Raw genomic sequence first — 16,573 nt, forward strand, 5'->3', positions numbered from 1 at the left:
CTGGAACACTAGTCACTGTTAATAATGTTTACATATTTTTGCTTTACTCATCTTATATGTATATACCATATTCTATTCTACCATATTTTAGTATATGCCACTCCGACATTCTTCATCCTAATATTTATATATTCCTTAATTCCATTCTATTACTTTTAGGTTTTGTGTGTATTGTTGTGAATTGTTAATATATTACTGCACTGTTGAAGCTAGAAACACAAGCATTTATCTACACCCACAATAATATCTGCTAAACATGTGTATATGAACAATACCATTTGATTTGATTTGAACAAAATGTGGAAAAAGTCAAGGGCTGTGAATACTTTCTGAAGGCACTGTACGTTCTGATTGACATTAAAGGGAATGTTCTCTTAACTTTAACACCAAAACATGCTAAAAAGGTTCTCAGTAGGTTTTTTGCTAACATAGATAGAATATTCCCCTTACTAATGGAAAACTGGACACTCAAACATTAGGGGAACATTACGAGTAACATTACAAAACCATTCTCTCTCTCTAGAATAGACTCCACTAGCACGTTGGATTAAATGCAGTAGACACATTTCAGTGGAATGCATTCAGTTGTACAACTGACTAGGTATTCCCCTTTCCCAAGTCGTTCATTATTTTCCATAGAACACATAGCCCCTTGTTGATTATCGCTTACATATGACTCTCGGGATATGAAGCAGACAGCTGCCATACTAATGCTGAATAAAATATTTCGCTGGGAGCAGGTTGATAATAATGAGGAGTTTTTGGGTCACTGTCCTCATTCACTCCTCCAGACACCTCGGTCATATTTCAGAAGCAAATCTTTTTGGATTATTTTGAGTTCATCTGAAAATGTATGAATGTTTCAGGACTAGACCTACAGTATACAAAGCCTTAAGGTCTATCATGATTCCCTCTATGAAAGGTCTATAAATCTAGCCAGCTTTGTTGATATATTTTGCATTATTTAGGTTTTGCTCTTTGGTGAGGAGATCTTTTATGTAACAATGAAGGAGCATTTTAAAGGCCTCTTGACGGTTTCTTGTTTCAAAGTGCAATATGACAGGGCATGTTTTCAGTGTGAAACAGCTGGCAGAGATATAACATCTGTGGGTATTAAATAGTTCATGACCATATGAATGTCTGAGTGACTGGGGAATATATGTGCATACTGGAAGAAACCACTGTGAGATTTTAAACCAAGTGCTGCTTTATTTACAAAGTGATGAAATAAATATGCTTCCATTTCTCCAGGTAAATTTGAGAGAATAATGTCGGCAAAGCAATTGTAGACGGTATGTGAATGAATTTTGTCGACACTAGACACTTTAAATAACATGGAATCATATGACAAAATATAGTGCAAGCCAGGAATAGATATCTGTTTGCAATAATAATGAACAAGTACTTTACAAAAATCGAGGTAGAGAAAGCACACGCTGCTTCAATGATTACATTTTACACAGATCAATACAGAGAATGTCAACAGAACAGAGCAGTTGTTGTGATCAACTGAAGTTGAGGCAGAGTTCCTAGAAGTTTTGACCACATCCTGCTATGAAGTAGAGACAGCAGAAGTAGCCATACCTGATGCTTCAGGTGTTAGAGATGAAGATGCTGATGGGTGGACTTATTCCTTGTTGGGTGAACCTCATCAGCATAATTAGTGTCTTTTCCATAATGGTCATGTTGAATAGTTTGATCAGCTTTTGTTACAACACAAACAAAACGGTAGGGAAAATCAGTCTGTTTCAAGCAGCCAACTCTAACTGTTTGTGTATGTGGTAAAAACTCAACTCAGCAAAAACATCCCCATAGAGCTCCATAGTTTAATAAGATCACTTCTACATGTTTTACCCTTATGTGCTTAAGTATGCTTGGGTGACGTAGTTTAAACCACTGTGCTGCTGAACTACAGATGTAGGATCTTAATTTCAGCCAGTTTGCTACAGCAAGAAAATAATCCAGCAACAGGCAATGTGAATTATTATGTTGATTATAATGAATTAAAAGATTTTAGGGGTTGATATGCTTTTCGTAAGGGGAAACCAAGTCTGGAAATTACAAACTCCAGAAGCCTATTAAACCTCAAATACACTGCAAGTTTTAAATGTCCTGGAAAGCTCTCATGCAACAGTGATCAAAGTAGCCCTTTCCTGCAGTCAAATGACCTAGTTGCCTCATGGGTGGAATGTTATTAATAGTTTTCAAAATATTTTTTTTTAAACAACGTGTGTTTCTATGTCAAAGCTTTTGTTATATTTCACTCTTCTGTGATGTTATAAAGTGTACATTTAAAACATGATCTATATCTGACATGGTACAGGTATCTTCTTTGTTAAGCCCATAACCATGTGTGTGAGGTGTATACTTTTGTTTCAAAGTAGATTTGTTTAAGACTACCAAGAAAAACTCTGTGTGACCCTGTTTTAGTCCACTGCAGTAAAAGGTTTTAAGATCCTACATATGTACTGTATGTCAGATTTACTATGCACAACATTCTGCTCCTCCATGGATAATGCATAGCATGTTAGACAGATGCAAGTTTCAATGCAGACTCCACTGAACAATGAATGCCAAATGAAGAGTTTTGTTTTCTGAAATAGTGAGGGTTCCTGTGGATTTTGTAAATGGGCATTTCTCAGAGATAATATGTTTCTAGTTACAGTACATTCTCAGAGATAATATGTTTCTAGTTACAGTACATTCTCAGGCGCTAACCATTAGGCCTACTTGTTGTACCATCTCTTTTTTCTCTTACCCATTAAATCACTTCAAATCACAGGCTTGTCATATTTCCTACCCTCAGGTGCTTTGTGGTAACATTGAAAGATTAACTTTGTTTGTTGGCTTTAATTTGCATTACGATTTATATTCAAAAGTAATATACTATCTTGGCCATGTACTGTGTGTGTGTCCCTTGGGTCTCTGTGTGTGTCCCTTGGGTCTGTGTGTGTGTCCCTTGGGTCTGTGTGTGTGTCCCTTGGGTCTGTGTGTGTGTCCCTTGGGTCTGTGTGTGTGTCCCTTGGGTCTGTGTGTGTGTGTGTCCCTTGGGTCTGTGTGTGTGTGTCCCTTGGGTCTGTGTGTGTGTGTCCCTTGGGTCTGTGTGTGTGTGTCCCTTGGGTCTGTGTGTGTGTGTCCCTTGGGTCTGTGTGTGTGTGTCCCTTGGGTCTGTGTGTGTCCCTTGCGTCTGTGTGTGTGTGTCCCTTGCATCTGTGTGTGTGTGTCCCTTGTATCTGTGTGTGTCACTTGGGTTGACTTTGTAGTTAACTCTTTAATAGCTAAGTGATGTTGGCCAGCATAGATCAATGTATTCTATTCAATGATTGAATAGAGAAACTGACAGTCAAAGGCATGTCTGGAAATAAAATGACAACGCAAAGGTGCCTTCTGAGGTGTATACTACAAAGCAGATTCAGTGAGTTAGCCAGCTAACTTTGATAAACAACTACAAATAACAGATGATTTTCTGGTTCATTAAAAAAGCTAAACATAGGTACATGTATGTGTTTTTGGTTGTTGAGTCAATGAGACAATGGCAATTTCAAAATAATCTTTCTGAAAACGTTCAACATTTTCAGAATATTCAGGCTCCTTGATGCTGCTTTGTTGTATACCCCTCTGTTCTGCAGTGTTTTTGTTGGTAAACAGAAAACACTTAACTGCCTCCACAAAGTAATAGATTCACATATACCTATACAGACCACTTTCAATTGTTCACCATCATCACCTACTGTACCACAGACAAGATGAACTGGAAACAGTTATGTAGATACCGATTCCGTGACCTTCATTGGTTTAAATCAATAGCCACTGGCACCCACTTGCTCAAGCATCAATTTGGCAAATATCCTCATGCAGAAATCTATTCGCAGCCCATGCTTTGAATGACCCAGAATTATCGCCTGGGTCCGCATGTCATTTCCCGTCAATGCACCATCCACCAGACATGAATATGAAGTCAGGACTGTGTAGCATATGCACAAAGCCAGTGTCAACTTGATTAGCCCGTCAAATACGGTCCATGGTTTTGGGTCCCAAAATAGAATGACTGAGCGAGTCACACAGACACAGACCTAAGGAATGGCCTTATCTCTGTGCCTCTGCAGTGGGTTAGAGAGGAAGTAACAGTCAGCCTCTGTCTTTATCTGTCTTTATGTACAATACTACTGCCAGGTCACAGGTCATCCCTCTAAGCTTCCATTATACAACCACAGAAACTGCACTTCCCAGTAGTTTTTGCAATAAGGACGGCATTTAAAATTCCTTGGACGCTTCTGGGGCCCCAAACTCTCCTCCTCCTCATCCTTGTCTTCTTCCTCCTACACCTTGAGGGCCTCATGCACACCCACGGCGGACAGGCGTCGGTTGATGTTGCGGTAGCGGCATCGTAGCAGGTCCTTGTATGTGGAGCGCAGATCCCGGTTGAAGAAGGCATAGATGAAGGGGTTCATGAGGGAGTTGGCATAACCCAGCCAGAGGAGGAACCTTTCCAGCCAGATGGGCACGCAGCTGCACTCCACCCCGCAGATGAAGGGCCTAGCTGTGGACAGGATGAAGAAGGGCAGCCAGCAGACAGAGAACACACCGACGATCACCCCCAGCGTAGTGGCTGCCTTCTGCTCCCTTTTGAAGATGGAGATGTTGCGGCGCTCACGGGACAGCAGACGGGATAGCGCCGCACACTCCTCGGCCACACCTTGCGGCTTCAGGCCCTGCATCCTCAGCGCCTCACTGGCCACTGTCTCCAGCCGCTCCCGCCGGGCAAAGTCGGTGAAGCGGTGCTTCAGACCGCTCTTGCGGGCGGCCCTGAAGATCTTGTAGTACATAAAGAGCATGACGAGCATGGGGATGTAGAAGGCCACTGCCGTGGAGTAGATGGTGTAGCCAAAGTCCTGGCTGATGAGGCACACGCCGCCCGTGTGGACATTCTTGGCCCAGCCACAGAAGGGGGGCAGGGTGATGGAGGCGGACACCAACCACACCCCCAGGATCATCTTGGCCATCAGCTGACCGTTCTGCCTGGCTGGGTATGTGAGGGGCCGGGTGATTCCCAGATACCTGAGAGAGAAGAAACAAAAATAATTTAGCAAGGAAAACTTTATTATCCCATATGGAAATGCAAGCAGGATAAACATACAAGGCTACATGCCCCCCTTCTGCGGCTGGGTCAAGAATGTCCAAACGGGCGGTGTGTGCCTCATCAGCCAGGACTTTGGCTACACCATCTACTCCAATGTAAAGATGGCGCTGGAGAACAAGGCTGATGTTTTACGTATTCCTAACCAATTGAGTTGTTTTGTTTGTTTCTCTGCTTTGTTTGTAACTTATTAACTTATTTTGTACATCATGTTGCTGCTACTGTCTCTTTTGACCGGAAATAACTTCTTCACATCAGAACTTCGATTACTCACCACGGACTGGCAGAATCCTTTTTTAATTTAACAAGTTCGACATGAATGATATATCACTTTCCCGGAAACAGGCCCAGATCCCCGTCATTTGCGTGAAGAGAAGGTGGAGAAAAAGGGGCCATAGGGTGGGCTGCCTTCTGAGAATTTGTAGTCAATCGAATAAACCCCCACTTCCTTCCATTCTGCTAGCACACAGCAATCTTTGGAAAATAAATTTGATGACCTACGCAGAAGATTAAATTACCAACGGGACATTAAAAACTGTAGTATCTTATGCTTCACGGGGTCGTGGCTGAACGACAACATTATCAACATTCAGCTGGCTGGTTAAATGCTGTATCAGCAGGATAGAACAGGGGCATCTGGTAAGGCAAGTGGTGGCGGACTATGTATTTTTGTAAATAACAGCTGGTGCACGATATCTAAGGAAGTCTCAAGGTTTTGCTCGCCTGAGGTAGAGTACAGTGCCTTGCGAAAGTATTCGGCCCCCTTGAACTTTGCGACCGTTTGCCACATTTCAGGCTTCAAACATAAAGATATAAAACTGTATTTTTTTGTGAAGAATCAACAACAAGTGGGACACAATCATGAAGTGGAACGACATTTATTGGATATTTCAAACTTTTTTAACAAATCAAAAACTGAAAAATTGGGGCGTGCAAAATTATTCAGCCCCTTTACTTTCAGTGCAGCAAACTCTCTCCAGAAGTTCAGTGAGGATCTCTGAATGATCCAATGTTGACCTAAATGACTAATGATGATAAATACAATCCACCTGTGTGTAATCAAGTCTCCGTATAAATGCACCTGCACTGTGATAGTCTCAGAGGTCTGTTAAAAGCGCAGAGAGCATCATGAAGAACTGGCACTAAGAAAGCACTGAATGAGCTGTATTCTGCCATAAGCAAACAGGGAAACGCTCACCCAGAGACGGCGCTCCTAGTAGCCGGGGACTTTAATGCAGGGAAACTTAAATCTGTCTTACCAAATTTCTAGCAGCATTTTAAATGTGCAACCAGAGGGAAAAAACTCTGGACCACCTTTACTCATTTTCTCTACTGTGTCATTGACTTGTTTATTGTTTACTCCATGTGTAACTCTGTGTTGTTGTCTGTGTCACACTGCTTTGCTTTATCTTGGCCAGGTCGCAGTTGCAAATGAGAACTTGTTCTCAACTAGCTGTCGTGTCTTTACTATCATTAAACTGAAGACTTATGGTTTTTATCAAAGATTCTCTGTAATTAGTATTACGCGAACTGATCGAACTGATTAATCATGTAACTGTAATTAACTAGGAAGTCGGGGTACCAAGGAAAATATTCAGATTACAAAGTTATAATTTCCTAATATAACCTTGCAGATATTTTCATATCTGATCAATAGTCTTCAGATTAATTAAATCATGGTGGCTTGTTAGACAAAAGGGGGAGTAGGGTTCACCTGAGAAGTCACTACAGATTTGATCATTGTAGCAATTGAAATACTAATCCTTTGCATATGAACGCTCACTCATTCGGGAACAATTGCAATCAATATATTTACGCTCAGTGTGTCGTCTTGATCACTGTTGAAAAGTTTGTTCCTTTTGTAGAATTGTCCGTCTCTCTCTCTCTCTCTCTGTCTGTCGTGGTTAGAGGGGATAGTTCTGAGCGACATTCATTCATGTTGTTGTAGAATGGATGTTTCGGCGGTTGTCGTTCTTCGCGTTCAATGATTCCCAGCTGCAGACTAGTAATTACTATCAAAGACTTGTTCTTATTCTGTCGGTATCGATAGTCTAAGAGTTTAACCACGTGTTATGGTTAAAAGATTCAGCAATGGTCTGCAACCTTTGTACACTCGTAATAGAGAAAAACATGGTCTACTGAGAATTTCTCAAAGTTGGGGTTTTATTCGGAATTGCAGAAAAGGGCTGTCCCGGGATGCATGGCCCTAACTGGGCTCATGGGCAGTCCTCTGATTTAGTTAAACTCAAAAGGGAATTGGAGTTTCCTTCATTAAACAGTCCAAAATCACATTACACAATTTTACAAACAGTATCATCCTCACTCATTCATCTTATACAACAATTAGATGTAAACCTCATATCTGAGGCTATTATACAGTATAAACAGTGTTATGGTAATGTGGCCGCACCGTCTCCCATGAGCCTCACCACAATGTAACAAACGGACCAGTTCGTAGCTGGATTCTTCACTGATCTTTTATACCTTCTCCGGAACATAAATGTTGTTCGGACCTCAAGTTCTGTGAGGTGGAAGAAATTCCTTTGTTCTCTGTGAAAATTCACTCTGTCGTACTGTGTGGCCATGAGGAGATCCTCTCTCTGAATTTACGACCTCAGCAGTCTGGTTGTAGGAGCAGAGAGCGGGGGATGGTGCTCGATGTACCCAAAGAGGGCAACATCATGACATAGCCTACCTGGTTAAATAAAGGTGAAATTTCAAAAAAATAAAACTCCACACAGAGACGTATACAAAGCTCACCCTCGCCTTCCATTTAGCAAATCTGACCATAATGCTATCCTCCTGATTCCTGCTTACAAGCAAAAATGAAAGCAGGAAGCACCAGTGACTCGATCAATTAAAAAAGTGGTCAGATGAAGCACATGCTAAGCTACAGGACTGTTTTGCTAGCATAGACTGGAATGTTCCAAGATTCCTCTGATGGAATTGAGGAGTACACCACATCAGTCATTGGCTTCATCAATAAGTGTGTCGATGATGTCGTCCCCACAGTGACCGTACATACATACCCCAACCAGAAGCCATGGATTACAGGCAACATCCGCACTGAGCAAAAGGCTAGAGCTGCCGGGACTCTAACCTGGACGCTTATAAGAAATCCCGCTATGCCCTCCGACAAACCATCAAACAGGCAAAGCATCAATACACGACTAAGATCGAATCGTACTACACCGGCTCTGACACCCGTCAGATGTGGCAGGGCTTGCAAACCATTACAGACTACAAAGGGAAGCACAGCCAAGATCTGCCCAGTGACACGAGCCTACCAGACGAGCTAAACTACTTCTATGCTCGCTTCGATGCAAATGACACTGAAACATGCATGTAAGACCTTTAAACAGGTCAACATTCACAAGGCCGCAGCGCCAGACGGATTACCAGGATGTGTACTGCGAGCATGCGTTGACAAACTGGAAAGTGACTTCACTGACATTTTCAACCTCTCCCTGTCCGCGTCTGCAATACCAATATGTTTTAAGCAGACCACCATAGTCCCTGTGTCCAATAACACTAAGGTAACCTGCCTAAAAGACTACCGACTCATAGCACTCACATATGTAGCCATGAAGTGCTTTGAAGGGCTGGTCATGGTTCACATCAACATCATTATCCCAGAAACCCTAGATCCACTCCAATTTGCATACCGCCCAAACAGATCCACAGATGATGCCATCTCTATTGTACTCTACACTGCCCTTTCCCACCTGGACAAAAGGAACACCTATGTGAGACTGCTATTCATTGACTACAGCTCAGCGTTCAACACCACAGTGCCCTCGAAGCTCATCAATAAGCTAAGGACCCTGGGACTAAACACATCCCTCTGCAACTGGATCCTGGACTTCCTGATGGGCCGCCCCCAGGTGGCAAGGGTAGGTAACAACACATCCGCCAAGTTAATTCTCAACACAGGGGCCCCTCAGGCGTGCGTGCTCAGTCCCCTCCTGTACTTCCTGTTCACGCATGACTGCACGGCCAGGCACGACTCCAACACCATTTAAGTTTGCCGATGACACAACAGTGGTAGGCCTGATCACCGACAACGACGAGACAGCCTATAGGGAGGAGGTCAGAGACCTGTCCGTGTGGTTCCAGGACAACAACCTCTCCCTCAACGTGATCAAGACAATGGAGATGATTGTGGACTACAGGAAAAAGAGGACTGAGCACGCCCCCATTCTCATCGAAGTGGCTGTAGCGGAGCAGGTTGAGAGCTTCAAGTTCCTTGGTGTCCACATCACCAACAAACTATCATGGTCCAAGCACACCAAGAGAGTCGTGACGAGGGCACGACAAAACTATTTCCCCTCAGGAGACTGAAAAGATTTGGCATGTGTCCTCAGATCCTCAAAAGGTTCTACAGCTGCACCATCGAGAGCCCAAACTGGTTGCCTCACTGCCTGGTATTGCAACTGTTCGACCTCCGACCGCAAGGTACTACAGAGGCTAGTGCGAACGGCCCAGTCCATCACTGGGGCCAAACTTTCTGCCATCCAGGACCACTATACCAGGCGTTGTCAGAGGAAGGCCCTAAAAATTGTCAAAGACTCTAGCCACCCTAGTCATAGACTGTTCTCTCTGCTTCCGCACAGCAAGCAGTAGTGGAGAGCCAAGTCTAGGTCCAAGAGGCTTCTAAACCGTTCCTACCCCCAAGCCATAAGAATCCTGAACATCTAATAAAATGGCCACCCAGACTATTTGCATTGCCACTCCCCCCTATTTTACATCACTGTTACTCTCTGTTGTTATCATCTATGTGTAGTCACTTTAATAACTTTACCTACATGTACGTATTACCTCAACTAACCGGTGCCCCCGCACATTGACGCTGTACCGGTACTCCCCGTATATTGTTTCGCTATTGTTATTTTACTGCTGCTCTTTAAATGACTTGTTACTTTTATTTCTTAGGACCACTTTAAGCCGTAAACTCCACAGAGCTGGGCTTTACGGAAGAGTGGCCAGTAAAAAGCCATTGCTTAAAGAAAAAAATAAGCAAACAGGTTTGATGTTCGCCAAAAGGCATGTGAGAGATTCCCCAAATGTATGAAAGAAGGTACTCTGGTCAGATGAGACTAAAATGTAGCTTTTTGGCCATCAAGGAAAACGTTATGTCTGGCACAAACCCAACACCTCTCATTACCCCGAGAACACAATCCCCACAGTGAAGCATGGTGGTGACAGCATCATGCTGTGGGGATGTTTTTCATCGGCAGGGACTGGGAAACTGGTCAGAATTGAATATAGGGAAATTCTTGAGGGAAACCTATATCAGTCTTCCAGAGATTTGAGACTGGGACGGAGGTTCGCCTTCCAACAGGACAATGGCCTTAAGCATACTGCTAAAGCAACACTCAAGTGGTTTAAGGGGAAACATTTAAATGTATTGTAATGGCCTAGTCAAAGCCCAGACCTCAATCCAACTGAGAATATGTGGTATGACTTAAAGATTGCTGTACACCAGCAGAACCGATCCAACTTGAAGGAGCTGGAGCAGTTTTGCCTTGAAGAATGGGCAAAAATCCCAGTGGCTAGATGTGCCAAGCTTATAGATTCATACCCCAACAGACTTGCAGCTGTAAGTGCTGGTGGCTCTACAAAGTATTGACTTTAGGGGGGGGGGACTTAAATAGTTATGAACGTTCAAGTCTTCTGTTTTTTTGTCTTATTTCTTGTTTGTTTCACAAGAAAAAATGTTTTGCATCTTCAAAGTGGTAAGCATGTTGTATAAAAAAAATGATACAAATCCCCCCAAAATCTATTTTAATTCCAGGTTGTAATGAAAACAAAATAGGACAAATGCAAAGGGGGTGAATCCTTTCGCCAGCCACTATCTTGCATCTAATCAAATATGTAAGCATTTCACTGTAATGTTCACCTGTTGTATTCCGCGCATGTGACTAATAACATTTGATTTGATTTGACAATACAAAACATAGAGACACTGGGGCAGCAGGATCAGGAAAACACGACAGCACTCCGAGCTAGAACATAACGTTCTGAGAACCATATGTTGTATAGAGCTTGAGAACGTTCAGTAGATGTCCTATGGTTATTTTGCATACAACGTTCCCACAACTTTCTGGGAATGGTGCAAGATAGGTATTAAAGAAACTTGACAAAGCATTTGTATTTTCTTTATTTTTATTACTTTATCTGAATGTTTTCTAAAAGTTCTAACATGGTTACATTTAATATTTTTTGGGCAATAGACATTTCAACTGGTTTGACATTGGGAACAACATTGGGAAAAACGTTCTTCTGTGGAAATTTCAGTACTTCAGCATAACATTTCCCACAGGTTTCCTCATGGTTCTATTGAAAGTAATGTTCTCAAATAGTTCAGAGAACGTTAAGAAATAACATTCTTCTACAGAATATTCCACACGTGTTCCCATGTGATAATATTTAATGTCATATTTTTATAACATTCTGGGAGCATTAAAAAATGGTATGACTTAAGAGATGTTCTCAGAACATTCAAAGAATGTATGTATCTGTTATGTCAGTCCTTGGCAATATTCCGGGAATGTAAAAAATAACCTACACATTAACATCAATTAGCTCTAAATTCCATTCTCAGAACATGAACTTTAAATACAAAAATAGAAGAAAATGTAAGTAACTTTCACAGAATGTTCTAAGAATGTTTTTAAAAAACATATACATTCCGTTCTCTTATCAACTGGGTGATAGCAATCTGAGAGTTTTTCCAGGATCAGACTGGTAGGTTGGTGTATGTGTCTTGCCTTGGTTACACAACAACAGAGTCATGCCACCACTCCACTCCACTCACTCCCCCATCCCAACTCTTACTAATGCATTAATAAGCATCTCAGTCTCAAACACTCTTTCTCTGTCAGTCCCAGTGCACTTACATCACGGTGTAAGACTGTGAATGGGTAATTAAATACAGTGCATTCGGAAAGTATTCAGTCCTTGACTTTCTCCACATTTTATTCTAAAATTCATTGAATTTTTCTCTCTCTCATCAATCTACACACAATACCCCATAATGACAAAGCGAAAAAGGTTGTTTATTTTTTTGATGAAAATGTATTAAAAATTAAAAACAAAAAAAACTATTTACATAAGTATTCAGACCCTTTGCTATGAGACTCGAAATTGAACATATTTCCATTGATCATCATTGAGATGTTTCTTCAACTTGATTAGAGTCCACCTGCGGCAAATTGAATTGATTGGACATGACTTGGAAAGGCACACACCGGTCTATATAAGGTCCAACAGTTGATAGTGCATGTCAGAGCAAAAACTAAGCCATGAAGTCGAAAGAATTGTCCGTAGAGCTCTGAGACAGGATTGTGTCGAGGCACAGATCTGGGCAAGGGTACCAAAAAATGTCTGCAGCATTGAAGGTCCCCAAGAACACAGTGGCCTCCATCATTCCTACTTACTGGTGCTCTTTCATGCCCCCCCCCCCCCCCCCCCCCCCCCCCCCCCCCCCCCTTGGGTTGGGCCGTGGTGTCTTTGTGGGCTATACTCGGCCTTGTCTCAGGATGGTGGTTGAAGATATCCCTCTAGTGGTGTGGGGGCTGTGCTTTGGCAACGTGGGTGGGGTTATATCCTTCCTGTTTGGCCCTGTCCGGGGGGTATCATCGGATGGGGCTACAGTGTCTTCTGACCCCTCCTGTCTCAGCCTCCAGTATTCATGCTGCAGTAGTTTATGTGTCGGGGGGCTAGGGTCAGTTTGTTATATCTGGAGTACTTCTCCTGTCTTATCCGGTGTCCTGTGTGAATTTAAGTATGCTTTCTCTAATTCTCTCTTTCTTTCTCTCTCGGAGGACCTGAGCCCTAGGACCATGCCTCAGGACTACCTGGCATGATGACTCCTTGCTGTCCCCAGTCCACCTGGCCGTGCTGCTGCTCCAGTTTCAACTGTTCTGCCTGCGGCTATGGAATCCTGACCTGTTCACCGGACGTGCTACCTTTCCCAGAACTCCTGTTTTCAACTCTCCAGAGACAACAGGAGTGGTCGAGATACTCTTAATGATCGGCTATAAAAGGCCAACTGACAATTATTCCTGAGGTGCGGACTTGCTGAACCCTCGACAACTACTGTGATTATTATTATTTGACCATGCTGGTCATTTATGAACATTTGAACATCTTGGCCATGTTCTGTTATAATCTCCACCCGGCACAGCCAGAAGAGGACTGGCCACCCCTCATAGCCTGGTTCCTCTCTAGGTTTCTTACTAGATTTTGGCCTTTCTAGGGAGTTTTTCCTAGCCACCGTGCTTCTACACCTCCATTGCTTGCTGTTTGGGGTTTTAGGCTGGGTTTCTGTACAGCATTTTGAGATATCAGCTGATGTACGAAGGGCTATATAAATACATTTGATTTGATTTGATTCTTAAATGGAAGTAGTAGGAACCACCAATACTCTTCCTAGAGCTGGCTGCCCAGTCAAACTGAAGAATCGGGGGATAAGAGCCTTGGTCAAGGAGGTGACCAAGAACCTTCCAGAAGGACAACCATCTCTGCAGCACTCCACCAATCACTCCACGGAAGCTACTCCTCAGTAAAAGGCACAACAGCCCGCCAGCTTGGTGTTTGCCAAAAGGCATCTGGTCTGAAACATCTGTGCTAGCTGGGTAGTATATCTATCCAGTAATACTCTGGCCTTCAACATGTATCCATTTGACATGGCCTACCCACACATGTACAGTGCATTCAAAAAGTATTCAGACCCCTTGACTTCTTCAACATTTTATTACAGGACAGCCTTAGTCTAAAGTGGATTCAATGTTTTTCCCCTCATCAATCTACATACAATACCTCATGATGACAGAGCAAAAACTAGTTTTTACACATTTTTTAAAATGTATTCAAAGTCACAAATGGAAAAATCACATTTACCAACCTAGAATTCAGTACTTTGTTGAAGCAACATTGGCAGCAATTACAGCCTCGAGTCTTCTTGGGTATGACGCTACAAGCTTGGAACACCTGTATTTGAGGAGTTTCTCCCATTCTTCTCTGCAGATCCTCTCAAGCTCTGTCAGCTTGGATGGGAGTGCCGCTGCAAAACTTATTTTCAGGTCTCTTCAAAGATGTTAGATCAGGTTCAAGTCCAGGCTCTGACTTGGACACTCAAGGACATTGAGACTTGTCCTGAAGCCACTCCTGCGTTGTCTTGGTTTTGCGCATAGGGTCATTGTCCTGTTGGAAGGTCCTGAGCGCTCCGGAGCAGGTTTTCATCAAGAATCTCTCTGACATTTGCTCCGTTAATCCATCCTTCAATCCTGACTTGTCTCCCAGTCCCTGCTGTTGAAAAATATCCTCAAAGCATGATGCTGCCTCTACCATGCTTCACCATAGGGAAGGTGCAAGGTTTGCTCCAGACATGATGCTTGGCATTCAGGCCAAAAAGTTATCTTGGTTTCATCACACCAGATAATCTTGTTTCTCATGGTCTGAGAGTCTTTAGGTGTCTTTTGGGAGACTCCAAGAAGGCTGTCATGTGCCTTTTACTGAGGATTGGCTTCCGTCTGGCCACTCTACCATAAAGGCCTGATTGGTGGAGTGCTGCAGAGATGGTTATCTTTCTGGAAGGTTCTCCCATCTCCATGGAGGCCACTGAGTCTCAATTCCTTCAACCTCGTGGCTTGGTTTTTGCTCTGTGGGACCTTATATAGAGGGGCATGTGGCTTTCCAAAACATGTCCAATCAATTGATTTTACCGCAGGTGCATTCCAATTCCAATCAAGTTGTAGAAACAACTTTATTTTACTAGGCAAGTCAGTTAAGAACAAATTCTTATTTTCAATGACAGTGGGTTAACTGCCTGTTCAGGGGCAGAACAACAGATTTGTACCTTGTCAGCTTGGGGATTTGAACTTGCAACCTTTCGGTTACTAGTCCAACGCTCTAACCACTAGGCTACCATGCCGCCTTCTATCTGTAGTGCCACCTTCTGTCTGTAGTGTTCGAACAGTTTGGGCCACCCCATTGTGGAAGGGTGAGACTGTCACGTACATGTTGTTTTGCTCTAGGACGCCCACAGGCTTCTAAAGACATGATGGTTCCTGGTACCAGTTGAAAAACATGGGGCTTCACAAGCAAGGATATTGATGCCAGTAAGATTGCACCGAAATCAACCATTTATCGGATCATCAAATACTTCCAGGAGAGTGGTTCAATTGTTGTGAAGAAGGCTTCAGGGCGCACAAGAAAGTCCAGCAAGCTCCAGGACCATCTCCGAAAGTTGATTCAGCTGTGGGATCGGGGCAGCACAAGTACAGAGCTTGCTCAGGAATGGCAGCAGGCAGGTGTGAGTGAATCTGCATGCACAGTGAGGCGAATACTTTCGAGGATGGCCTGATGTCAAGAAGCGCAGAAAAGCAACCACTTCTCTCCAGGAAAAACATCAGGGACAGACTGATATTTTGTAAAAGGTACAGGAATTGGACTGCTGAGGACTGGGGTAAAATCATTTTCTCTGATGAATCCCCTTTCCGAATGTTTGGGGCATCCGGAAAAAAGCTTGTCCAGAGAAGACAAAGTAAGCGCTACCATCAGTCCTGTGTCACGCCAACTGTAAAGCATCCTGAGACCATTCATGTGTGGTGTTGCTTCTCAGCCAAGGGAGTGGGCTCACTCACAATTTTGCCTAAGAACACAGCCATGAATAAAGAATGGTACCAACACATCCTCCGAGAGCAACTTCTCCCAACCATCCAGGAACAGTTTGGTGATGAACAATGCCTTTTCCAGCATGATGGAGCACCTTGCCATAAGGCAAAAGAGATAACTAAGTGGCTCAGGGAACAAAACATCGATATTTTGGGTCCATGGCCAGGAAACTCCCCAGACCTTAATTCCATTGAGAACTTGGGGTCAACCCTCAAGAGGCGGGTGGACAAACAAAAACCCACAAATTCTGACAAACTCCAAGCATTGACTATGCAAGAATGGGCTGCCATCAGTCAGGATGTGGCCCAGAAGTTAATTAACAGCAATGCAGGGGCAGATTGCAGAGGTCTTGAAAAAGAAGGGTCAACACTGCAAATATTGACTCTTTGGATCAACTTCATGTAATTGTCAATAAAAGCCTTTGACATTTATGAAATTATTGTAATTATACTTCAGTATTCCATAGTAACATCTGACAAAAAATACCTAAAGACACTGAAGCAGCAAACTTTGAAAATGTATATTTGTGTCATTCTCAAAACTTTTGGCCACGACGGTACACTACATGTCAAACGTTTTAGAACACCTACTCATTCAAGGGTTTTTCTTTATTTTCACTATTTTCTACATTGTAGAAAATAGTGATGACATCAAAACTATGAAATAACTCATGTAAGTAACCAAAAAAGTGTGAAACAAATGAAAATATATTTTATATTTGAGATTCTTCAAATAGCCTCCCTTTGCCTTGATGAC

The 16,573-nt window shown here is 42.9% G+C and overlaps 1 protein-coding gene across 1 annotated transcript in view; it reads right to left on the minus strand.

Moving 5' to 3' along the window:
• Positions 1 to 1,198: 1,198 nt before the first annotated feature.
• Positions 1,199 to 16,573, minus strand: part of htr7c (5-hydroxytryptamine (serotonin) receptor 7c) — a 78,189-nt gene continuing 62,814 nt past the window's right edge. Inside the window, exon 2 of the mRNA XM_020488795.2 lies at positions 1,199 to 5,058. Within this exon, the coding sequence (XP_020344384.1) occupies positions 4,320 to 5,058 (739 nt within the window). The 3' untranslated portion in view covers positions 1,199 to 4,319. The remainder of the gene's footprint in view (positions 5,059 to 16,573) is intronic.

This window comes from Oncorhynchus kisutch, linkage group LG8, assembly GCF_002021735.2.
Source record: "Oncorhynchus kisutch isolate 150728-3 linkage group LG8, Okis_V2, whole genome shotgun sequence".
NCBI lineage: Eukaryota > Metazoa > Chordata > Actinopteri > Salmoniformes > Salmonidae > Oncorhynchus > Oncorhynchus kisutch.